This window comes from Mugil cephalus, chromosome 7 (assembly GCF_022458985.1).
Source record: "Mugil cephalus isolate CIBA_MC_2020 chromosome 7, CIBA_Mcephalus_1.1, whole genome shotgun sequence".
Classification (NCBI taxonomy): Eukaryota; Metazoa; Chordata; class Actinopteri; order Mugiliformes; family Mugilidae; genus Mugil; species Mugil cephalus.
In genome coordinates, this window is record NC_061776.1 from 11,098,414 (window position 1) to 11,123,789 (window position 25,376).

General features: G+C 40.8%; 2 protein-coding genes across 5 annotated transcripts in view; both read left to right on the forward strand.

Annotated features, from left to right (window-relative positions):
- Nucleotides 1-4,139, forward strand: part of insra (insulin receptor a) — a 50,048-nt gene extending 45,909 nt beyond the window's left edge. The window contains exons 18-21 of the mRNA XM_047589494.1: nt 568-727; nt 1,002-1,131; nt 1,475-1,609; nt 2,323-4,139. Coding sequence (XP_047445450.1) covers nt 568-727; nt 1,002-1,131; nt 1,475-1,609; nt 2,323-2,680 — 783 coding nt within the window. The 3' untranslated portion in view covers nt 2,681-4,139. The remainder of the gene's footprint in view (nt 1-567; nt 728-1,001; nt 1,132-1,474; nt 1,610-2,322) is intronic.
- A 3,649-nt stretch (nt 4,140-7,788) lies between these two features.
- On the forward strand, nt 7,789-23,922 carry arhgef18a (rho/rac guanine nucleotide exchange factor (GEF) 18a). Of its 4 annotated transcripts, none has more exons than XM_047590691.1 (22): nt 7,789-7,951; nt 12,595-12,663; nt 13,089-13,124; nt 13,884-14,008; nt 14,344-14,459; nt 15,204-15,344; nt 15,747-15,997; nt 16,579-16,704; nt 16,947-17,064; nt 17,214-17,453; nt 18,226-18,302; nt 18,412-18,593; nt 19,358-19,413; nt 20,050-20,229; nt 20,380-20,523; nt 21,061-21,179; nt 21,259-21,318; nt 21,419-21,466; nt 21,591-22,061; nt 22,305-22,623; nt 22,721-22,825; nt 23,153-23,922. In XM_047590691.1, the coding sequence occupies exons 4-22, from the start codon at nt 13,950-13,952 to the stop codon at nt 23,353-23,355; spliced, it is 3,015 nt and encodes a 1,004-aa protein (XP_047446647.1). In that variant the 5' UTR covers nt 7,789-7,951; nt 12,595-12,663; nt 13,089-13,124; nt 13,884-13,949; the 3' UTR covers nt 23,356-23,922. The 4 variants fall into 4 exon arrangements, with proteins under 4 accessions (XP_047446647.1, XP_047446651.1, XP_047446648.1 ...); XM_047590694.1 differs by lacking the exon at nt 7,789-7,951 and adding an exon at nt 11,097-11,115; XM_047590695.1 differs by lacking the exon at nt 12,595-12,663.
- Nucleotides 23,923-25,376: the final 1,454 nt, after the last annotated feature.

Sequence of the window (25,376 nt, forward strand, 5' to 3'; positions counted from 1 at the left end):
AAACCATTCTATCAAGTGAATTAGAGATTTTCACTCGACCTGAGAGGGTTTGCTGTTCTTATAAACAAATTAAGGTCGACTTTGGCACTCTGTGATGTTTGATCTAGATCGCTGCCATATAAATACACTCAGTGACTCTACATGTACAGTAAAACCTTAGACTCACCACAAGTGCAAATACTTCTCCAGCGGTTAACACGGTGAGGAATCATGGAGCGACTTGTCTGACGTTTCTCTCCGTCGGCTGTTTTCCTTCCAGCCATACGTTCAAATACGAGTTAATTAGATGAAGACGATAGTTTTTCAATATTAAACACCCCACTTTAATGTTGATATGCTTAGAGATGGCGTGTGTTTATATAAGGTGATGTCTTATCCTTCTGAAGTAAATATACAGATGGGGATTGAGCTGCTGGATGTTGACAGAGGATTTAGGTAGTTACAACTAAGTCAACCCGAAACACGGCCTCAAACAGGCTCGTTTAAAGCTTCACCGAGCAGTTTTTTCCCCAAAACCATGAGTCAGTGTCATGTTTGAGAATTTTAAAACAGCTTTGTGTTTCTCAGAATAACCCCGGCCGTCCCCCACCCACCCTGAAAGAGATGATCCAAATGGCGGCCGAGATCGCCGACGGCATGGCTTACTTAAACGCCAAGAAGTTTGTCCACAGGGACCTGGCGGCCAGAAACTGCATGGTGGCTCACGATTTTACGGTTAAAATAGGAGGTAAGTTTTCATTAAGCACAAGTTAGTTTTGACGTTGGCTCCCCCTAGTGGTGGAATAAAAGAGCAGAAGCGTTTTTTGATGATCTGTTTCCAGCAGAATTCTGCTATTTATTACTTTCTATGGTTGATTCTTGCATCAGTTGCTTATGTGGAGATTTTAAATTTGACACAAAAAAAACTAGGGGAATAATTAATCTTAACTGAGATGCATTGATAAAAAACAGATCAGCTCAGGTTTGACTTTAATGTCCATAATAATGTCTTTCCTTCCCAGACTTCGGCATGACCAGAGACATCTACGAGACGGACTACTACAGGAAGGGAGGGAAGGGCCTGCTGCCCGTAAGGTGGATGGCACCCGAGTCTCTGAAGGACGGAGTCTTCACGGCGCATTCAGATTGCTGGTTAGTGACGCCTCAGTTTTTTCGGTGGATGTTGTACGTAGACCAGCGGAGAAATTAAACCAAACAGCTGGAGCTTACTTTCCAGTCCATTTTAGAGCACAGCAGGAGGCAAAAGACCAGACTAGAATAACAAACGGTGAATAAATATCAAAATATGAGACCAGAATGTACATGTGCAGTCAGTCCGCTTTTAGTCCAACGTTGTTTACCAGCACCGCCTCTGCCCTCAGTCTACCCGTTCACTGTGTCAAGTGTTTACGGCTTCACTCAGTCAGGGCTCTAATTGACACGTCCTCATTGTCTCCGTGTTGCTGTCGTTCCGTGTTCTCCACTTGTTTATCAGGTCGTTCGGGGTCGTGCTGTGGGAGATCAGCACCCTGGCCGAGCAGCCGTACCAGGGCCTGTCCAACGAGCAGGTCCTCAAGTTTGTCATGGAAGGAGGCTACCTGGACCGACCAGACAACTGCGCCGACAGGCTGTAAGTACAAAACTGAGACGGGGAAAAACAAAAGTTGTCTGAATTGTTTTATGAACAATAACTCAAAGTCACTAATTTGAGTTGAATTATATAAAAATCTGCACCTGAACTTCAACAAATAGTCAGTGACTCATTAGTTTGTAAGCAACTGTTTTCATAAAGGATTTATCAAAAGGTTTTAAAGGAAAATTTACAAAATTAACAGATTAATCAAAAACAGAGGAGGGTTCCCTGTTTAGGATGAACACGTGTCATAAAATACTAATATAATATATAGGAACAAGATGGAAACATAAAGTTGAAGTGAAAATATATAAGGAAGTAATCATTGTACTAAAATATAATTCTGAGTTTTAATCGAGTGTTATTTGAAACAGTCTGTGTGGGATATTTTCGGCTGTGGATTAGTCAGGTTTTCCTGCAGCGGGACAGTGAACTGTATGTGCGACAGACTCAAAATACAGCGCTCGTGTTCATCCTCATGAAGGAACTTGTCATCCAGTGTAATTATAGCTCTCATTCACGTGGTTTTTAATAGTGTTTGGTTGAAAAAGGAACTGAAGGAACAAAGATATATATATAATAGAGTGTTGTCAGATCACACTTGTTGGTTATTTGTTAAAATAAAGTAATATCATTTGATTTGTGTTAATAAAAAGTGGACTATATTCCACATGTAGCTGAGCTCTCACTGTCCCCGTCTCCTCATTCAGACACAACCTGATGCAGATGTGCTGGCAGTACAACCCCAAGATGCGTCCCACCTTCCAGGAGATCATCGAGATGCTCCGGGAGGACCTGCACCCGTCCTTCCAGGAGGTGTCTTTCTTCTACAGCGAGGAGAACAAGCCGCCCGAGACGGAGGACTTTGACCTGGACATGGAGAACATGGAGAGCATCCCACTGGACCCTTCGTCGTACTCCCAGAGGGAGCAGTGTTTGGACAGGGACGAGGCCTCCTCCATGGGCCTCAGGGGCAGTTACGAGGAGCACCACATCCCGTTCACACACATGAACGGGGGAAAGACCAACGGACGAATACTGGCCCTGCCGCGGTCCAGCCCCTCCTAACAGACTGTGCACGTCCCGCGCGCGCAACAAACACATCGATGCTATAGATTTAAATATATTTTTGTTTTTTCGTTGTCATTTTTATATAGATCACACTTTGCTCACCTTCTCTTCAGAAGCCCCTCAGTGCATATCTCAGGACCTTATTTTTCTCTCAGATGCCACAAACACACACTACAGTGAGTTCACACACGGACGCCAGAAGACACTTTTTGTATTTAAGGATGAATCTCCTGCATCTCTCTTGTTCATGATTGTAGTTTATATACTATATATATATATATATATATATATATATATATATATATATATATATATATATTGCCAAGTTTGTGCTAGACCGGGCGGATAATGGATTCAACTGTGAAACGAACTCTTGACAAACAAGAAGGCTGCTAAACCCACTGTCCCTCCTTGAGTCCAGACTGTATCCCCGTCCCCTAACTCATCCTCGCTAAGTTTTGGGGGGAGGAAAAAAAAAAAAAAAAAAAAAGTGCCCTTCTATTTTGTCTGTGGCCTACATGACTTGTCATGGAGCTGGGTCTGAATATTTGTACGTTATAAAGTGGATGACGAACGGAAAGACTGAGGTCGCTCTCTGCTGGATGTCCGTAGATGACCCATCCCCGAACAAACTCTAATCCACTGGAGAAGCTGGTTGAAGTGGCTTACCTCCTCACTCTCTGCAGTATTCCAAAAATGGCACACAGGATAAAAACACACAACACTTGTCGGGTTATATTTTTTAATTTATTTACTTCGTCTTTCTTCTTTTTCTTTTCCTTTTCTTTTCTTTCCGTTGTTTGAGTTTTCACATTTACAGTTGAAGGATATTTAAACACGTTGGCGAACGAGTTCCCTCAGATTGACCAATAGCTGCTTCGTTGGTATATTTTAGTGGGTATAGAAGATTCGAGAAAAAAAAAATATATAAATATATATATATATATAAATATTATATTGATGTTTTTTGTACATAGCTGTTATGTTGTCATTCTTGAGGTATTTCCGGTTATAGAAAATGTTTTTACATGTTAGTCTCTTATGTTTATTTTTTCTAATCCAGAAAATCATACTAATTAGCTTTTTTCTTTTTGGGGACTCGTGATCAACCAGCAGCACTTGATCTTTTTACTATGCGATGCCCGTGGGGAGGTGAGTGTTTGGCGTCTTCAGCTTAAGATGTCTGCCCGTCATATCAAGATCAAATAAAACAGTGCTGTAAATAATGCAGCAAGGTGCATTCATGAAAAGGCTCTGGCAAATGCTTTTGTTTTCCGTATGTGGAGTTTTTCCTGTTATTTGGTAAATGCTCAGATTTTTAGGTTTGTATAAGGGGAATTTGTAGGGAGTGTGTTCACCCAGAACCTCAGTTTACATCTAATGTAGAGCTTGAGTGAGAAGGTTTTTATGGAGCCGGTGCAGATATTTTCCAATAAAGGGGAGTTAATTAGCTTTATATTGGTTCCACTGGTTGGTTCAGTTAACACCACACAATAGTGTGGTAATTCATTTCATACAGAGTAACTTCTGAGTTAGGGCTGTCGCAATGTCAGATTTTCACATTATTGTGGACAAAAAAACAAAAAAGTCACGGTAACGATATCACGATGTCAACATGCTAACAGAAAAATCCAGGAACTGCATCTTTAACTTTGTGTTGTTTTCTTTCTTTTGGAAGATGAATTAAACTCAAAATAACAGTCGAAGAGAAGAAAACGAGAGCAACGCACTGTTCAAGTGGGACTGGATCATTTCATGTTTTTTAATGCTACGACTATCATCAATATCGGTTCACTGCAACAGCCCTACGCGAAATACACTTTCCAATGTTGTATATTGATGTGCCGAAGAAAGAAGTGATCATCGCTGACAAGTCTTATCTTGCATTTAAAAAGGTTTATTTACAGGAAAGAACAATGTCAAAAACTCTGCTGAATCTGAGAGGGCTTCTGGCCAATCGTCGAATCCCCTCTCTCGTTCATAGGATGGTCATCCCCAAGAATCCCCATACACAAACAAAACTTATGTCCTTACGTCTGGTTAGTTTTACGAGCTGGCATCTGGTAAATGACCTTTTGACTTTTAAACTTTATACACGCTTCACAAACCCATAACACAGGAAAGGGACAGAAGAGAAAAACAAGAAGATAATATACTACACCAATAACAACTATACTAAATAAAACGGATACAACCAAAAACATAATTCAGCTAAACACAATAAAGTAATAGAGTGCAGCCCATACATGTCTCCGTATCTGAAATGTCTGGTGGAGGTTAATATTGTGACATCTGGGATAAGTCCACTAGTAATCTAGTCCATATTGATCAGGTGGTAATCAAAGTGTCATGTTATCATGTCACATGGTTAATAATCTCACAACATCATGCTAAATGTAGTTGTTTGCTATGTTGTGTCACTGCCATTTATTTCGGGCTTCTGTGTTTTTTGGATCGGATGAATGAATTCCACCTTCCGAGAAAGTGCTGTAGTTCAGTGGAGCCACCTAAAAAAAAAAAAAGTAAACTGCTCCGTATCTCATGGCTCAAGATAAAAAGCCAAGAAGAAGGGTCTCACAGTTTTCATGTATCTGCAGCATAAATATGCGGCTCTTCACTGTGACTTTATTAGTATCTGACACAAAGCCTATGAGGATGTGTGTGGTTCTGTCTTGGTAGAATCAGGCTCAAAACCCACCGGCCCTGTTCTCAAACGAGGCTTCAGCAATCTAAAATTAATCTGAGAAACTTCCAAACTTAGTTATTTACTTGCAACGTTTTGCTGTTTGTGTTTCCCCGGTCAGTTAACAACAGTAATGTGGATTGTGTGCTTAAAGATTTAAACTCTATTTAAACCCATTTTTCTGAATGAAGTCTGTGGATTGTGCCTGAAGTCTGGTCGAGGAATCTGAATATTGTTTTCATTTGTTGGCAGACTAAGAGAAAAATAATGTTTTCCTCACTGAATATGTAAAAACTAATTTCCATTTCACAGACCACGTTTTTGGTTTCTGGTCAAAATATTTTGAAAGGAGAGGGGTGTTTTAGAAAAAAATCCTTCCAGCAGTGAAGTACAAGAAAGGTCAAAGCCACATTTCCACTTACCTGCTCTATCGGGCGAATCTGCTATTTCGTGACTTTTGCATTAATTTAACATTAAGTCCTGTGCTTTTTTATTAGGGATCATCATACACTGTATTTAGTTCAAATGTGTTGCATTAACTTGGATGCAACTGAATGGTTGCCTCATAGACCAGGATTATATCACTTAACGATCAAATAATATAATCAACAATATAACCAAGTCACTTCACAAAAAAAAAAAAAGTAAAAGAGGTGCAGGTTTAGTTTAGTTAGATGTAATAACGTCGTTCTGATATGAATAATTTCTGAGAAAAACTATATTGAAGGCACAAGCGTCATGGCACAAGCTCTAACCAGTAGCTTATTCAGCTCATATAATCTTCCCCAGCAGATGTCGCTTCGAGTTCGTGTCCATGCTCGTTTAAAGCTTGAGACGATAAATTAGACTTTCGACTTCGTTTGTATCTGCTGCTGGCGTCCCAACCAGTTTGAGACTCTTCACATCACCCGATACCTTTTGATACTCCATGTGAATCTTTCCAGATCACCTGAAACCAAAAGGAAAGTAACCCGGGTGAAAATAGAAGTCATTGTCAAAGCACCCTCATCAATCTTTTGGTGTCATAACAAAGCGCAAACAAAGGCAACAAGACTCATGTAAGATCACTTGAGGGCATTTCACCACTTACCTATCTGGCTTCTTCAGTTATAAGTGACAAGACGTTACTTGGACAAGTGGTGAAACGTCCTTAACAAGGGCCTTTATTTTAGTTATTAGTAGCTTTGCTTGGATAAATCTTGTAAAAATTAAATGACCTTAAACTAGTGGTGTCACAACCACATACAGCCCAGTTTGATCTCAGCTGGGCCGGTCCATGGGTGGAATTTGGGCTTGTTGCTCTCTGGTTGTTTAGTCATGATTCTCAGCGTTGTGTTCTGTCCACTTCTCTCTAAACGCTCTCAGATACAATCTATCTAGAAAAGCTTCTTATTTTACCAAAATAAAACAAAAAATCATAATAGTTTTCTTAAGCGGTCAACGCAAGCTCATGCTCCTGCCCCATATGAAGTGTCTGAATGGGGGAACACATCCATGTAAAGGTTGAATACCGACTTCAGAGCATATAAGACCACAATGGTAGAAACATATCATGAATATGCCTCATGTTTGCATTCAGAGGTTGTATGAACTTGAGGAATGTGCAGCAGAGAACCGGCCGTTCCCCACGATACTGAGGAGAGAAGGAAGGAGGAGGACTCGTCCACCCAAAGGAGGCTGGGATTTCTCTTAAAGCTACCTCCTCTCAACCAACCATTGACTGCAACCAACCAGGGATGTGTGTTACCACCATTTTTCCTTTCGATTCGATACCACATAATACCAAGACTATTATCGCAATACCGATACCGACATCGATACTTTTAGATGTGAAAATTAGTTTTACAATGAATGATTGTGAAGGTAATTATGAAAACTGTATCTTATACTTCTGTGTAAGAATTAAACAAGACGTCTCCTACACCAGAGCAATTAAACACAATATGTGCAAATCAACAAAAATCTGAGCAAATCGCAAACAAAACTGAAAATAAGAATAGTCGCTCTGACTTGTTGCGGAATTCATGTTAGGACTTGACAGGATTTGAACGTTGAAAACAAACGTCACGTTCTACATTCTCTATCATTTACCATTTATATGTTGAGATGATCTACGCGTACATGACTGAGATGCATTTTCACTACACACCTGGATATTGCCTGCCTATCTGAACAGAGATCATCACAGAGGTCTGTCTCAGGTGTGGGGGGATATCCCTGCGCTTCCTCGCTCTCAGGCTTTTTACTTTGTTAGAACTGATTACATTAAAAGTTACATTATTTTTTTTTCTTGTGAAAGCAGACTTGGTATCGATACTTTGATGTGAAGATCGATTTTAAAAAATCTCACGTCTAGATCGGAAGTATCGATGTTTCAGTATCGATAAAAAGATCCCTCCTCTCAACTCCATTTTTTTTTTTTTTTTTTTACTTATTTGTGCACTTGTTTCTCCCTTCTCCCTAAGGCATCTTCGCTATCTCCTCCAGTGGAAACACAGATAGAACACCCTTCCTCACCATTTCTTGGAGATAAATAAACAGAAACGCGTGTCTTGTTGCCGCCGCTGCTTAGTTTCACCCAGCAGGTAAGAACTGAACTCTTGTCGGGTTAATGTCCAAGTAGGAACAGGTAGATGAAGGGCTACAGGTAGCTAACACGCGTTAAATATAGTTGCGTCAACATAAGCTAGAAAAACAAGACGTATCGTAAATGAGTTTCCCCACGGTTTGCTTTCTTTTTGACTTGACGTACGATAGACATTTTGACTACTTTACTTAATAATTTAACATAACTTAAGCTTCGTATGCCAACCGGTAACAAACGTTGCGTGGGATAACTTACATGTTTTGTATAATAGTCACCTGCAGCCACTCCTATCTTGTCCAAATGACTTATTTTATCGTGTTTACCCGATTAGGAAGTTGTATTTTATGTATTTTAGTTTTTTTTTTGAGTGGGATGTCAAGTGAATAAAGGTCAAATAAATCCTGACGTCCGCGGAAGGATATAAATCGATATCCTTTAATATGGAAGATTTTACGTAGAAATCGGAGCCTTATTACCTCACGCGGAGGGATACATAAACCTCGACCGTTAAAACTAACGCTTTTGATGTAAATATATTTTTCATATAAACAAATAAAAACCCTAAACTACGGAAATTGGTCGTTAAAATATACATTAAAATTAAATGAGCTAGCATTAAATAGTAAATTGGAAACCTTGACCTTCTAAAAAAACAAAATGAAGTAATTAAGGGTGATATGTAAACCTCTAGATGTAACGTTTAAAATAGGATGCTAACCTGAATAATAATCATAATAATAATAATTAAATTTAACCAGAAACCTATGCAGTTTCTTTGGATACTCCATGTGTACAAAAGTTTGAGAGGTTGTCAAAATGTGCTTCACAGAAATGGTGCCAATCCGGCTCACTTTAATAAATAAATGCAATCCCTGAGTGAAATTCAAGTACTGTTGTTGGGTTGTTTTAAAATTCCAAGTATCACTGAAGTGAAACCATTAAAAAGAATTGAGGTGTCACTTGGGTGCATATTGACTTATTACCAGTTTAACAAACATTGGAAACAGAAACTGCCGTGTATCACTGCTTGGTATTAAAACACACGACTCTGGTGTCTGTGTTTGAAGCTTGAAGTTTGTTTTCAGTACAGTCCATTTTCTTTCCATAGCGTCTCTCTCTCTGAAGTCCAGCGTGGCATCTCCGTCTGTCACTATCACAATGTCCGACCCTGCTACACTCACGCTACCAGCATTAGAGCGACAAGCTACGAGTCATTTCCAGTACAAATTAGTGCTGTCAGACGATTATATTCTTTTAATCAGATTAGTCACAGGGTTGGTGTGGATTAATTTTTGATTTATCATGATTAAATGTCATTCATTTTTTATCTATATTAATCATGTTTCATGAGCAAACAGACTCACGAAGGGAACTTGAGAAAGTCTTCTCCACATTCATGTGGCCCTGTTACTCCTCTTTCAGCAGCTACTTACCTACAGATTATGCTTCTGCGTCAAGACAAGCTAACTTGTTGACGTTGTCCAGGAGCTGACCGCTTGTTATTGACGATGTTGCCTGCAACTGAGAACAGTCTTTCTCATGGAGCAGTAGTTGCAGGAGTGGCCAGATATTTACAAGCCAGCATTGCCAGCTTGTCTTTGTCTTGGTTTGTCTCAAGATGTGGCGATGTGTTAGGCGAAGTGGCTCGCTTCCTGTAGAGTGTGGTTAATACTTTATGTCGGTCAACTTTTCCTTCTTGTCTTTTTTTTTGTTCTCAAATTTCCCATGGAGAGGGCCAGCTCTACTTGGACAAACTACCCAAAATGTGTTGCCGGAGATGTTCAGCAGATGGGTTAATTGCGTTGACACAGTCGCCATCAGCCAGTCAAATTCTTTTCACCACTTCCGTTTTAAATGGATGTTGTCGGTGACAATAACTGACGACTTGCAGACACAGAAAATTAGCTATACAAACCAAAACGGTTTTCCTTCAAAACGTTAAAATTGCAAGGCCATGCCGTGAACATGTTTATATCTGCTGTAAAGTTGGACGTTGATAACATGGCGCCCTGTGAGGATTGACTTGCTTTTGGGTCCAGCATGGAGTGGTCTTTAGAGGATCTGCAGTGTTTTGCACCTTGTGTTGGCCTCGTGTTTCTGCCATGGATGTCGCCTCTTGTTGTAATCTCACAAATTAGATCATTAAGGGACAATAGTTCACAGTTAAAATGACACAGTATTAGAATAGGCTTGTAATGAGTATTTCCCAACAGTGAAAGTGCTTCAGGGACAAAGTCTTAAGATCATCTCCGTCGTGTCACGCACAGTTTTTTATTGAGGGTATAATTTTAAACTGTGCTCAAGAGCATGAGCGGCCACTGGTTTCCATTTCCTTTTCCATATAATATGCCTAGACTTTCTTGAGTCTAGTTTGACTAAAGTAAGTTTCTCAAGGTTAAGGTGTAAATAATGATGTACAGATATTAATGCAACCATTGTCTGTCTGAAACTGTAAGGAAACCCATTTTTTTAAAGATGTATAGCTCACATTAGAGTCAGTTTTCCACATGTTTGCAAGTGCTGTGGGAGACATGAGGCTGCATATCATAGACGCTTGCGTCACTTTTCCCTCAGACTTGGTACGGGTAGGATTTGCCTGTTCACACTGACAGAAACACATTGGCATGCTCTTACGGCACACTACACTAAAGATAAAACGGCGAGTATTCAGAGGTTAATGAATAAACTGTGCGTCAAGGCTGGTGGAAAAGTGCAAGCGAGACCTGTTGCCGTGAGCAGGGAGTGATTTAACGGTGTCTCTGTTTCTGACAAATTATTCCTTCTGTGATGATGTTAAACAAGCACAGCCTTCAGGGTTTATTGGGAACAAGAGCAACACGGATCAGTGGTTTCTTTGTATCCTGGCCTGCTCGGGGTAGCGCGCCTAGTTTCACGCCTGTTAACCGTGGATGGGCCCTGTTGTCTTGTCTCTCGCTTGTTTTTATAGCCGCCTTGTTGCTCCGCGGCTGCGATTAGACCCCATGTCAGCCCAAGTGAAACTGCTTTTTAAACAAGCGGCGTTAAGCAGTTTTCTCCCCATCACTTCATCCTCTGCAGGATACTTGGCAGACTTGCTGGTCTTGTTTTTTCTCTTGCAGGGAATGACCTGTATTTCATGCTGCTCCGTTCCCTCTCCGCCCAGTTGTGGGTGAATCATTTGAGGTGCGGCTGCCACTCACAACAAGGGGCTTAACCATCCAACCACAGTATGGATAATAACATACCATGAAGCTTAGAAGCAAGGCTTTAAAGAAAGTAACATGATATAAGGGCCTGGGAAAAAGTTCCCATGTAAGTCGTGCAGTAATGTATCTTTGTTTGTATCCTAAAAAAAAGCTGGGAAATCGTAAATGTAGGTTATTAAACACTTGCCAGTTCATTAGGTACACTATAAGAAGTAAAAAAAAAAAAAATTGCTAATAAAACTATTATATTAAAATGCGTTTGTACCTAATCAACTGACAAGTGAGTGTGTAATGAGTTTTATATGACCGTTTACGTCTACATCATGTGGTTTAGTGATAAGAGATGTTTATCATATGTACAGTAAAAACAGAAGATTAGACAATAAAATTCTTACTTAGCATATGTCTCCCTTACTAAAAACAATAAGGTAAAAGAAAGAAAACCAATAGGCTAAAACAAGATGCGGACAAATGAGTTAAGTTAAAGCTCAACAGTTGCATGAAACATAATGCGATTCCTTTTGAATGCAGACATTGAGGATCTCCTCAACAAAAACAACAGCAAAAATGGCTGAGCTTTAGATGGAGATGCAATGAAGTACGTCTTAGAAATATGTGCAGAGATTATGGCAACCAATATGTTGGTTGGCAAATATTTGTGTGCCCAACATGGCAGCACAAGTGTCCGCCAATATAACGTCTTAAATTCATGGCCCGCTGTCGCTACTTTTTGTTTTTTAAATGCTTCTTTCTACATATTGCCCAATAAATGTTTCATAGGAGTCATATAAAATGTAAAATTGTAGGGTTTTATCATGTATTTAGTCTGGAAACCTAAAAAGAAAAAAAAAGCTCAGCAACTTGGAAGTTTTTTTGCATGTTTAAAGTAAAGCGTGTGAATTTTTCCAGTAAACAAACAAAACTGTGTGTCTTTAAATAGCAAACTGCAAACATAAATGTTCTGGTTTCTGCTCCTGTTGTGCATAAGCAGAGCCAGAGGCTAGCAGGAGAGATCCGGTGTGTCACAGCTCCTTTAGTCAAACAGTCATGTGTGTGTGTCTTAGGTGTGTCTTAACTTTGAGCTGCTTTTCTCCTAAAACTCCATGTGAAACCAAGAAGGTAATTTTTGTCGTGCATTGTTGCTTCCCCTGTCTGATTAGCCGGAGGCCCGGCTGCCGTTGAATCAGGTGGAGGCGTTTTATTGACCATTATTAGCATGTGCACACAAATAGACACAGCAGCTGTGCTAAAACGGGGACAAACAAAGCCGCTCAGACAGACAGACAGACAGACAGACAGACAGACAGACAGACAGACAGACAGACAGACAGACAGACAGACAGACAGACGGGAACACTCAGTGTCAGTCGTGTTCTGTTTTTATTTGGTGATTTCTCAAGGTTTTTATTTATTTTTTCCCTTTTGTTTTTTTTTTTGTTTTGTTTTTTCCCCCCAGTGTCACAAGGAAACTGTTGAGGACATAATTAAGGAAACAAAAAGGCAGAAGTGTATATATATGAAGAAGGTGAGTCATGACATGAAAACGATTGGTTTTCAGAAGTTGTTTGAGAGCAGAGATATGAGGAACACATTGATTAGAAAGGACATGTCAGTCATGGGTTTGGCTCCCTGCAGAGATCTGTATCTGATCTGTGAGAAGAAAATGCTGAATTGTTAACGCGCTATAATGGAGGATATGTGTTTGTGTGTTTGTGTACCGGTGTCACACTAATAGACAATGTTGTTTGCAGCTGCTTTTACTTCAGTGCAGCTCTCTGTCGTCCTCCAACATTTTTAGTTGCGTCTTTGCATGAGAGCTGGTCTGACCTGAGCTGTGTTGTCACAGTTTGTCAAACCAGTTCCCTCTACACAGGGCTAGATTATTTTTTTTTTGCAGCAGTAGCTTGTTTGGATTCAATCTCCACTTCTGCTTATTTCTTTCTTTGGCAGAGAGGAGCAAAGTGCACTCAGTAGTAAATAATAAAGGTATGTTTCATTTTATTTACTGAACTCCTTTTCCTGTCCATGAAATCTCAAAGCTTTTAGCAGTCAACTGTGTGGTCATCTTGTGTTAATGTTGTACAATGCCCCCGTTTGACATGAAATTAAAGTAAACATTAATAATATTAAAGATGCTAAATGTGATATAAGCTTATTTTTATGAATACACATTATTATCAGTGTGTTTTGTGTGTGTTTTGTATGTGACTTTGTCCCAACGTGGATACGTTAGTCAACAAAAACATGTGAGCGTTTCATTTGAAGCCAGTGAAACGCTCACCTGTTTTTGTTGGATTAGTTTCTTGTTTTTAATGATTATATCATGCGGGTTTGACCCCTCCGGGCTCCTGTACACCTTGTGTGTTTTTCTAGGTGTAGATATTTTTAAAACGTCGCAGTGACTAATAATGACAAATACCTGACTCCATGTCTTGATGATGTCTTGACAGAATTCCTTAGGGTGCTTTCACACCCTGAACTAGGAGCGTTCACTCAGGCTGGTGTGAACTCACCAGATCCAAATGAACAGACCGGAACTAAATATAGATGTGAAAACATCCTTAAATTAATTTTAGCTTTAACTTCATTCCTGAACCACTTAACATCAAGTCTCTGTCAGCATTTTGTCTCTCTTCCCATGTTACTCACACAGTGCGTTTACACGCAAAATTATTGCAAACTTTAACTGTAAACGCACTCACAGACGACTCATCTGTCTCCTGCTTGTTGTTTTTGCTCTCACAGCTCTGGGGAGAGGGTGTTTCTCCCCCGGTCTCCGATGGCCTCCCTGCCAGCTCCCCCAGTCCAGGCATGACTGTCACCCCCAGCTCTGAACCTACTTCCTCTTCTCACACTGACACGAGGCCCAGGTTGGTTTTTCCGAGAACTAATTTCCACAATGTGTTTTAAGCACCCTCATGCTGGAACTGTCTTTTATTTATGTTTCTGGAAAACCAAGTCGCAATGTTTTTTTTTTTGTTTGTTTGTTTTTTTTTCCTTGACCTAGTAGATAGTTTGGTCGCGTTCTTTTGTTGGAATCATACTTTTAAATCACCTGACAGAAGATGCCATCTGAAATTAAGCAATCGCTCTGAACGCCTGTAGAGTTTGTGTGTGTGTGTTCATGTGGGCTGCATGCATGTTTCTGTGCTGACGTCACATTTTAATTCACCTGTTAAGCATTGTCTCGTCACATGCCAACTAGATCTGGTCTGGCACAGATGGATGAGATTGACGGCCTGCGCTTGAGGCTCGGTTCAGAGGACAGTCTGTTGCCGGCCTCCTCCTCCTCCTCCTTGGCTGAGCCCATCAACCTAGAAGGTCAGTGGGTCGGCGGGATGAGGACCTGCTGAAAGCCTCTCATACTCATGCAACATGTACAGCATGATGAAACTTTAACAAGAGTTCAAATTAGTGTTTCCCTTCTCTTTATTATTTTTGTAAGATTAATTATTTATGTCAAACACTGTTGATAATACACTTTGACTCTTTATCGATTATATTGTGGTCATCAAATATTTTTTTGTATTTGTTTATGATAAGCTGGTAGCTATTACTTTCATTTCAGACTAATTAAATCCTATTACTACGCATTACTACCCATGCCCTAAATTTGAACTTCATTAATGTCATTGATATTTATAATTTCTTTATAAACACAGAGGTCGCTGTTTATTCAATAGCATTACAAACCACATCCTCCAAAATGAAAACACAGATGGACTGTGTTGCATTGTTCTGTTATTTTGACAACCAGTTTGATTCACTGGTCCAGGCTAAATAACAGGAACGGTTCAGTGGTTACACAGTTGAATTGCCACATTTCTTACAATGTTTCAACTTAAATTGATCACTGTAACAGTCAGATTATCGTTCTTTGTTTTTGTAAGTAAAAAAACCCTGTGACATAAAATAAGTAGATAAGAGTGACATTCTACACCTCAAAAGTTAGTCATTAAAAAATATTTAAAAATCACCATAACCAGTAATGAATCACTGGTATTCACTCTGATATGACCACAAAGCACAAGCATCATTTGTGTGACTGTCTTGTGTGTCATCCAGACGCCTATTACACTCTGCTGCGCGAGGAGCTCGAGTCCGATGCCCAGAACCTGGAGGCCGAGTCCTGGAGCCTGGCGGTGGACCAGAACTACCTGAACGCCCTGAGCAAAGAGGCGATTAAAAGACAGGATGTCATCTATGGTAGGCCGACCCAGAGAAGTTGACCTATCCCATAATCCCAAATCTATTTGAGATAATTGTATCATTTCCGGCTGTTTGTGTACGAATGTACGTTCTGAGTCTCATGAATACTTCATCACTGTCAACCCACTTCAGAGACAAATATTTCAAGGCCTTTTGAAGGTTATGATGATGGATGTCATTTTAAGCTCTTAAGGCTTATTGGTGGAAAAGACTTTTGTTATGATGATAATAAACATAATGACACCAGTAATTATGTTACTTCTAACAGGACAATTTCACCTACTGTTGTTTACTTGCGTGGCGTTTTGAATATGAAAATAGTTTGGCAGCCTCCTGTTGAGCAATGAGCGTAATATTTCAAATGACTAATCTAGAGTTTTGTCCTTATTTGTTTCCCAGAGTTGATCAAGACAGAGATGCACCATGTGCGCACCTTAAAAATCCTCCTTCACGTCTACGTGCATGAGCTGAAGCATTCCCTTCTGATAGAGGACGCCAAGCTGAAGCAGCTCTTTGCTGGGGTGGAGGACCTGCTCAGCCACCACCAGTACTTCCTCAACAACCTCAAAGCGCGGCAAAGCCAAAGTCAGGAGGAAGGAAGCCCCAACAACTACTACATCACACAGCTGGGGGACATCCTCAAATCTCAGGTAGAGCAGAGTCGTCTTTCTTTGCTCTCATCCAGTCAACGCAACACTCTGAGAGTTTGAGGTACTCTTTCCATGTGAGGATTTTCCCAAAACAGCAGTGGTTGTGGAGCATGCACACACGCGTTATCCGATTGAAAAACTTCGATTCACTTAAAATATGCTGAAGAAAATCAAATTCCAGTCGCATTATCTGGGTGTCTCAATGTGTTTACATGCGCTTGAGTTCTCCTGTTATAGTCCGATTAAGGCAATAATTAGTTTTTTTCACGTGCATGTAAACGCACTGACAGACGGCGCTTGTCTTTCCTTTGATGTTGTTTCCAGGTCTTTACAGAGGAAAGAAAGGAATAATGCCATGCCACTGGCACGGCATTATTCCTTTGAGGAATCAGAAACCACAATAAAATACCAGTGTTGCAACAATTGCAAAGTCTATTTTGTTTGGTTAACAACTTTGATCATGACAAATATATTCTCGACATAGTGATCAAAAAGTTCCTACAGAATTTATATCTTCTTCATCTGTCACTCTCTCTTCCCTTCTACTATGTGCATATTTAGTTTCTCCTTTTTTGTGTCAGTTTTCAGGTACACTGGGAGAGGGAATGATTGCGAGTTACAGCGTATTCTGCAGCCGTCACAACGACGGCATCACCTTCTTCAAAGAGCAATCGCTGAGCAACAAGAAGCTGCAGTTCCTCATTAGAGTAAGCAGTGTTCACTCAGTATTCACATTATTAATGTGGAAGCAATTGTCTGTAAGGTAATAGTGCGGCTTGTAGTTGTTTTGTTTCAGAGAAAATTGAAAATGCAAAATGCGGCATGTCTGGAATCAATGGGACCATGATACAAACATAAAATGAATCTGTGAATGAATGTAGTCAAGTCTGTTAAATAAGCAAATCAATGTAAAAACTAAACTTTTTTTAAATTTAATTCATTTTAACAGAAAATAGGTCAGCTGCCTTTAGTGCGAAGGTTGGGAATCCCTGAATGTTTCCTGTTGCTGACTCAGCGTATCACAAAATATCCCGTCCTGGTGGAGCGAATCATCCAGAACACTGACGGTAAAATCTCATCACTCCATGTTTACATTACAAGTCCATCCCCAGAAAAAGATAATCATACAAACTGCCTGCATCAAGTCAGGAATGCCCCAACCCTCCGTGGATATAAACAAGTACAGGCTGATGAATTCATTTCATGCCCTCTGCAGCTGACACAGAGGAGCACAGGTCTCTGGAAGAAGGTCTGAAGCTGATCAAAGACACCATCTCCCAGGTGAACGACAGGGTCAGCGAATACGAGAAAGCTGCTCGACTGAAAGACATCATCGCGCGCCTGGATCCAAAGATGAAAGATGGCGGACACTTCCGCAAAGAGGATCTGAACCAGGGCTACAGGCTGCTGCTGCACGAAGGCACCGTCACCTGGAAGTCGTCTGGCAAACAGAAAGGTTTGTGAAGCGCTTATTGTGTCTTAATCACTTAATGTGGACGTAAGTGTGACAGGGTTTGGTTTATTCCTTCACTGCAACGGATAAATATCTTCAATAAAAATATTTGTCTGACGCTCTGAGTTTGAATCTTCCGTGGGGCATAATTAACTCATATTTCCTGCTTTACTGGACAGTTTTATTTCCTTGTACTTAACTTAATGATTAGTGTAATTAGTATATGCTCATCTTGGGCTGCCACGTGATTGCATTCAGTTCAGACTTGACACAGAGGTGCACTGCAAGGGTTACACGTTCATTTATTTTCTATATCTGCTTGTCCTCTGGAGGGTTGCATGGGGGCCTGGAGTCTATCCCAGCTGTGATTGGGGGGAGGTGGAGTTCACCCTGCACAGGTCTCCAGTCTGTCTCAGACCTAAATTACTCAGATCTTCAAAGCACCTTGTTTTTAAATAGATAAAGTCTGAGATGAATGTGTCTGCGTGCACTCGTCTGGTTTTAATAAAACTTTGATGGATGATGCATCGATTGACTGATGGCTCGCTGCCATGTTGCAGGGCTGATGTCGGAGATTGTTCCCTTTGTGTGTCATTTAAACTCCTTTTCTGTGAAAGTCAGAAGTTTATGAAAACCTGTAGGACAACATATTCCTGTCATTTGCGTCAACGATGAACAGTCACTAAAAGAAGAAGCAGCAGTCCGACTTTTGTGTCACGTTGAGTGAAAGCTTGAGTTGTTCTGATGCTGAAGCTGCTTAAATGTTCCCCTGCAGATGTCCAGGCCGTGCTGCTGTCGGACACGCTCCTCCTCTTACAAGAGAAAGATCAGAAGCTTCTGTTTGCTACTATGGTGAGTCCAGTGTTAAAGCGTAGAGATACAGGAAATCAAGACTCACTGCATCATTTAAGGTTTATACTTGTATATTAATAAAAACCTCCTGTTATTGCATCTTTTGCAGGATAACAAACCACCCGTGATTTCCCTTGAGAGACTGATAGTCAGGGAAGTGGCCCATGAGGACAAAGCCATGTACCTGATATGTGCGTCTACCACCAGCATGCCGGAAATGTACGAGATCCACACGGGCTCTAAAGAGGAACGCGTCGCCTGGACCAACATTATCCGAATGGCTGTGGATCGGTAAGAACTGTTCTTCTGAGGAGAGAAATAACTCATTAGTCCATTAATATTTCATAACTCACCGATGTTTAGTGCTGATTGTAACTGGAAATCCAGCTGTATTATTTAAACACAAAACTGTATCTGCATGCGAAAGATAGTTTGCAACGCATTCTGTATCTCTTTTCAACAGATGTCTATTCTTTGGCATTTCCAAAAATGCTTACACATAGTGGTGGTGCTACCGTGATAGACTCTTTATCGTTTCAAAGCTCTCATCTTATTTACGCTGGATATTTTTTTGATATTGGGCCTTTTCTGCATCCGTGTATTAATGTTTGAGTCCTGATGAAGAAGAGGTGACTGAGAGACCACTGAAATAAAGGCAACATAATTGTTTTAAATACTCATCATTTTAGTCAGCTCAAATGGGATTCAGATGAAAACTGAAATGAAAGTTTCCAAAACATTTCTTCTCTTTGAGACATAATTAGTTTAATTGTCTTCTTCAATTGTTTAAGAATAATAATTGATGCCTTTTCACTGACCGCAGACATTCAAAGCATCAAACGAACCAACAAGTTATGAAGGTTGTGTATGTGTGTGTGTGATTGTTGCCATGGACACACAACATAAGAGCAGATTGATGAAGGAACATTTTTTTAACGCATGTTATGTGATCTCATGAGTAATGTTTGAAGACTACATTTCTTTAAAAATGTAATTGTTAATCTATTTAAAGTATCTAAATGACAACGCTGAGTGAGATGTCTTGTGTGATTCAGACTCCGAGAAGAACAGGAGTATATGGAAGAGGTTCGTGTGATGCAGAATTATCAAGGTAAGATTTAACCACTAAATCACACACAACGCCCAGTCGGTGCGTAGATTTTATCAGATTTTTATCAGATTTCGTGTTTTCTTCCCCTTTAACAAGAGCTTCATCTGAGGTCATTCTGTGTGTTTACGCTTGGCAACAGCTCAGCCGTGTAAAACTATCTCAGAGCTTTACTGAATTTTAATTGAGGAAACGTGGGATTTGTCAGTCAAAAATCTCCTCATGTTTTATTGCTTTGGATGCTCATCAAGGAAACTTGAACCTGACTACTTTCTTTTGCTTTCTGTTCTGGTTTAGCAGTGTGTCGTTTCTCTTTCTCATCACCTTTTTCGTGACCTTTTCATGACTTGTCTCAGTAAGGGAAGCACAGGTGTGTTAATGTTGACTGCGTTCCACTTAGCGGAGGCCCTGGTTTTGTTTATGCTCACTGCCTTCGTTTACTGAGAGATGTAATGGACCTGAGCCAGATCTACCTGTGCTTTAACTAACGTGACAAGTCACATTTATTTAAGTTATTTTCTTCTTTTTATAATGTGAAATAATGGCGATAAAAATGTTTTATTTGGCCTGATTAACAAAGGTTTGTTTTCCCACCGCTCTGGCTAAACACGCATGTTATTTTATGTTGTTGCTCTCCAGATAATCTGAAGTTGAGAGACGACCTGATAAGGCAAAACCTGCAAGAAAAGCTGCAGATCTTTGCCCATATGTATGACAATCTCATGGAGCATCAGATCGATCACAAGAGTCTGCTGCTTCGAGGAACCGCGGCTGACCTCCAGCAGGGGGAGGCGCTGCTCAACGGAGCCATCAACGAGGGTGAGAACTGCTCGCTGCTGCCTGTTTGTTTTGTGACAACGAGGCAAGGTCCTTAAAGCAAATGTGAAAGCACGCCTGCTACTCGGTCGGAGAGCGGTGATGTTATCTCTTAAAGAGTAGACTGAGGAAATATTTTTCTTTTGTCTGCAGTGGAAAACCTGCAAAACCTGCTCCTCATGAGGATCAAAGATCCAGGCCTTCTCTCAGATGAGAGTAAGATGGAGGAAGTGCCGCTCAGGAGAGCCGAGACCTTTGGAGTGACAGATAAACCCCCCGTGGCCGGCACCATGAAAAGTAAAGATGTATTTAAAATCTCTGATGCACTCAGGAAATATTATGACAGGTTATAAATTATATATAAATTACTAGCTCTATATGTATCTATTTTTCCATGAGTGACTAAATTAGGAGACAGCACGGTGGTGCAGTGGATAGCACTGTTGCCTCACAGCATTTCTGGTTCTAGATTTAAACCTACGGCCGGAGACTGTGGAGTGAGTGGTGTTGGCCCTCGTGTCGGACTAATGTGTCTACTTAGCTAGGATAAGCTCTAGCCCTCCAAGATCCTCTTAAAATTTCTTCCCCTGAAGATTCATAAAGGTTTAGTTTACGTTCTGACTGTATTAAAAACAATGCATGGGGCTGTCTCAGTTAAAATGGAAGAAGAAGAAATCTTTTTAGCCAACTGTCATAAAACAGAGTAAGACGTTTTGAAGCTACAGAGACGTGGTTTTGGTTCACGAAAGACCTAAAGCTCTACCATAATCATTTAAAAAAAAAGTGACTGGACATTCCTGCTGATTGTTGATGTGAATGTTTAAATATTCTCAGATGGAGATGGAGGTCAGAGGGGGAGTGAGGGCGTGGACTTTCCTCTGTACAGGAGTCACAGCAGCAGCAGTGACGACCAGCAGCAGGACACAAGCTGCTCCGATGGCCTGGAACAGTCTGTGAGTGAGGTGGACGTAAAAGGATCTAAATCTTAAGAAATGGGAAAAGTTATCATTGTTTGTGCCCTTTTACTTCCAGGCGGATGACGAAACAGACACTCTCCAGAATTCAAACCGCTCTCATTTCCCTGAGGAAGAGGTAACGTTGTGAGAAGGGAATGAAGACTCATGGTGAAAAAAGAAAAGACAACGATTAACGAACATTAACATTTGCTACTATCACTTATTTGTCTCTGCAGGTTTGTGACCGTGTTATAATGCTCGCACAGAGGCTCTACAGCTTACAAGTAAGAATAAATGACTCTGTTTGCATTTATCACACATCTCATTTAAACTAAGGATGTGATTCACGACCCCCCGACCCCCATCATTACTTTCCTTTTCAATAAGAACTCCTGGCTCTTTTTGCAGGCGGTCGTCGCCCAGCAGGACAGCCTAATCGAGATGCAGCACGTCTTTCACTCCAAGAGCAAGCAGCCCCCTCGCCACTACAACAACTTGCTGCTCGAGCAGGAGAGGCAGCGCAACGTGAAGAAACAGGAGGAGGAGCTCGCCCACCTGCACAAGCTGCAGGCCCAGCACCGAGAGGAGCAGCAGCGCTGGGAGAAGGAGAAGGAGCGGCAGCGGATCGAGCTGGAGACTCTGAAGGCTGAGCTGCAGCGGAGGGAGGAGGACTGCAGGAAGGCGGCGGAGGAGCTGAGTCAGGAGAAGGCCGAGCACGAGAGGCAGAAGGAGGAGTACCAGCAGAACCTGGAGACGCTGAAGAAGTCCACGAACGCGGTGGAAAAGGAAAAGGAGCAGCTGGCTAAGGAAAAGGAGCGTGTGGAGAAGTTACGGTTAAAGTTGGGTCAAGGATACAGCAACTACGACAATCCTGCACAAGTGAGCGATGGGATTTTTCTGTTTGTAAATGCATCCACAAACTTCCTTTTCAAAGTATCATCTGTGTAACCATAGTGACCTCAAATACTGACAAACTAGATGATCCAAAATAATCTGACCAAGGCATTAATTCTAAATCAAGTTAAAAATACACAACTAAACTGAAGCACTTGAGTCTGTAGATGGACGTTACAGGGAGAAAATCAGATTAATTAATTTTATTTATTTACTTCTTGTCTTCAGTCCTGGAGTCTGTCCAGTAACCCGTCGTTCAGAGGAAGCATATTGAACGGAGGCGGGTCTCGGCCCACCTCTTCATTGTCCTACATCCTGCCCTCCAGTCCCTCCAACCCCATGGATATTCCTCCAAAGGTTCCACCGCGCAGGGAGAGCATCAACGTCAAGCCAGTCAAATCAGAGCTGCCAGCCCACCTGATCAGCGCCACCAATCAGGTGCACAAAGTTCCCCCCGTGCAGCAGAAGATCCCCGACAAGCTGGCTACTAAAGGGAAAGAGAAGGGCTCCAAGGTGAAGAAATCCCACCAGAGAACGCACAGCGCAGGTCAGCACTGGAGTTCACTCAGTCGCGTACTTCTGGACAGTTTTATAGATTAAGTCGAGACCTCATCAAACCCCCAATTCTGTCTTTCTCCATCCAGCCTATTTAGACGTGGACCAGTTGGTGCCCATACGGGTGACGGGGAAGGAAGGAGGCAGTCTGAAATCCAGCAGGAAGACCAGTCCCCAAAGAATCTACCATGAAGGTACGATGTGAAACTCAGTCATAAAGACACCTCAAAGCAGCTAGTTGGAGAATCTGTAGGTGTTAAACTCTAGAAGGACTAAAATTACTCACACAGAACGATGACAGCCAGTGAAACATATCAGCAACCTAGGCCTGGCTCAGTGAAAACAAAATTAAAGAAACATTTTAACACCCAACTTTATTTTGTATGAACATTTAAGGGTTTTACGTTATTGATTTGAACTACATTTTTACCCACAAGTGGAATAAAGCAGATATTGAAAGAACTTATTCCACCAGCTGCTTCCTTCTTGCTCATTTTTTTTTTTTTTGGTTCTCTGCTCAGACATCTTCAAATCACCGGGATCGACCCGCAGTGTGAAATCATCTCAGTCCACGACGAAGCGGAACAGCAGCAGCGACACCTCTCCTCACCCGCCTCCGACACCACCTCCTTTCCCCGCGGATGTCATCAAAAAGGAGAAAAAAGAGAAAAGGGAGAAAAAAGACTCTTCTGAAAAAGGAAAAGAGAAGGTAATATTCTTCTGAGCGCAAGCTGGGGACGAGGATTTAGGACAAAGACCCGTCCGGTTTAAGAGACACTGACAGAGACACGGTGAAGAGACACTGAATGTGACTTCATGACGGACAGGTGTGTCCAGTTTAAAGAGTTCCTTTTATCAATGAAACAAGCTGAACATGAAAGTTAAAAGAGATGCACATTTATGGAAGAGGTTGCGGAGGTAATTTTAAATGCCAACCCAATTTGAGAAATATGTTTTAAATTAAGGTTTTATTACCAAAGACTTTGCTGAGATGTTTTTTTTTTTTTTTTTTTGTAGAAAAAAAAGATAATTTTTATTTTAAATCATAGTAGGTTACCTGTAACCACTTAGCACTCGTGTCTTAAGCTTTTAAAAAAACTTTAATTTAATTAACTTTAAAACATGGTGTGAGGAAGCTATCGACTTAACAAGTTTACATCTGTAAATACAAAGTGCCAAGCACATGCTGAGGATTGAGCAGGTCCCCTCTCACTCTTGAATAAGACTGTGTAGTAATGACAAGGGAATGAAAGTGTAAACTTATTGTTTGTTAATGAAAAGTGGAAGCCGATGTGTGCTGTGTATTTCCTGACTGCAGAAAGACGTCGACGGAGAATCTACAGAATTGTTTCATTGCAACCAAAAGCTTTCTGATTTCCTGGGAAAAACCCTACCACTATGAACATTCGTTTCATGTAAAAACACACAATCCCAATATGGTTCCTGAAAATACAAAGTGTCATTAATGCTTAGAATAATGTGTGTTCATTTACACAGAATTGACTCCATGTAGCTGATTAATGCAAATTCGTCATCATTAAATTCATCTTATACATTTTAGTCATTAGACGCCAAAATAAAGCACGAAGTGTGAGCGAGTACACAATGGAAACAGTCCTAGACTTAAAATGCTTGAAAAAATGCATGTTTTTTAGACCCAAACCTTTTTGTTTTCAAGTTTATTTTATAGGTCTAAATGGGTTGTCTCACGCTCGGAGTCGGACTCTGGTGGACAATTGAGGAACTGCATTTTTTTGTCATCCGAGGTTGTAGATTTTTATGTCTGCAGCAGACATTTAAAAAACTTTTACAAGTTTTACAAGTCTCCTTATGAGGGAGGAAAGAAACTAAAGGATGTTCGTTAAGACTTAAAGATCAGACTCAGATATGTACTGCGCTGGAAAGACGTTCATATCTGTTTCAAAATTGGACATTTCAACATGGACGTCTGAAGGGATTGACTCAGACTGTAGTGGTCATAAACTTCACATACAGCAGAATGAGTCCAGAACAGGTGGAGTGAAGCAGCAAGCAGAGCTGTGTTAAGACAGACTTCAACAACTGTGTTCCTTTCTTTTTAGAATGCCACTCTACTCTCATCATTATTATTATTATTATTATTATTATTATTGGGTGTTTGTGACATTTTAAAAAGTGCTGACACAGGCTTATGAAGGCATTATTGAAATCGATGACAATTGATGCTTTTCTTCCTCAATAATATTACATGAGACCATAATTAGTATGATTTTGACATTTACAGATGAAACCAATTACAAACCGAGAAAAATAATCAGCTGAAACACTGACTTCCTGTTTTCAGGGGCTCTGAGAGGCCGATACGAGCAGCCGTTATTGATTAACTTATCTGTGGTGAACACAAAGACGACTTCAGACTCACTGCAGTAATATGCTGTAGTTCTTCTGAAGATAATGTTGGAGCCTTTTTTCCTGACGTACCGCAGTCAGAAATATTAAACCCGACTTCCAAACACCATTTAGGTAAAACTAGAAGCATCACTGGATGCAGGGGAGAGACGTATCGGAAACTGAGCTCCAGCTGGAAGTTTGAGGTTCGTCCTGTTAGTCAATCAGATGAGTAAATACTAAGTCTCTCTCCATCCTCCACTTTGAGTGACTGCACCGAAGCAACAAGAGGCTCTTTGTCAGACCGATGTTCATCTCTGCAAAGGGACTTTTCAGAGCTGCCGGTCACAGTGAAAGGACACATTCAGACTGCACACA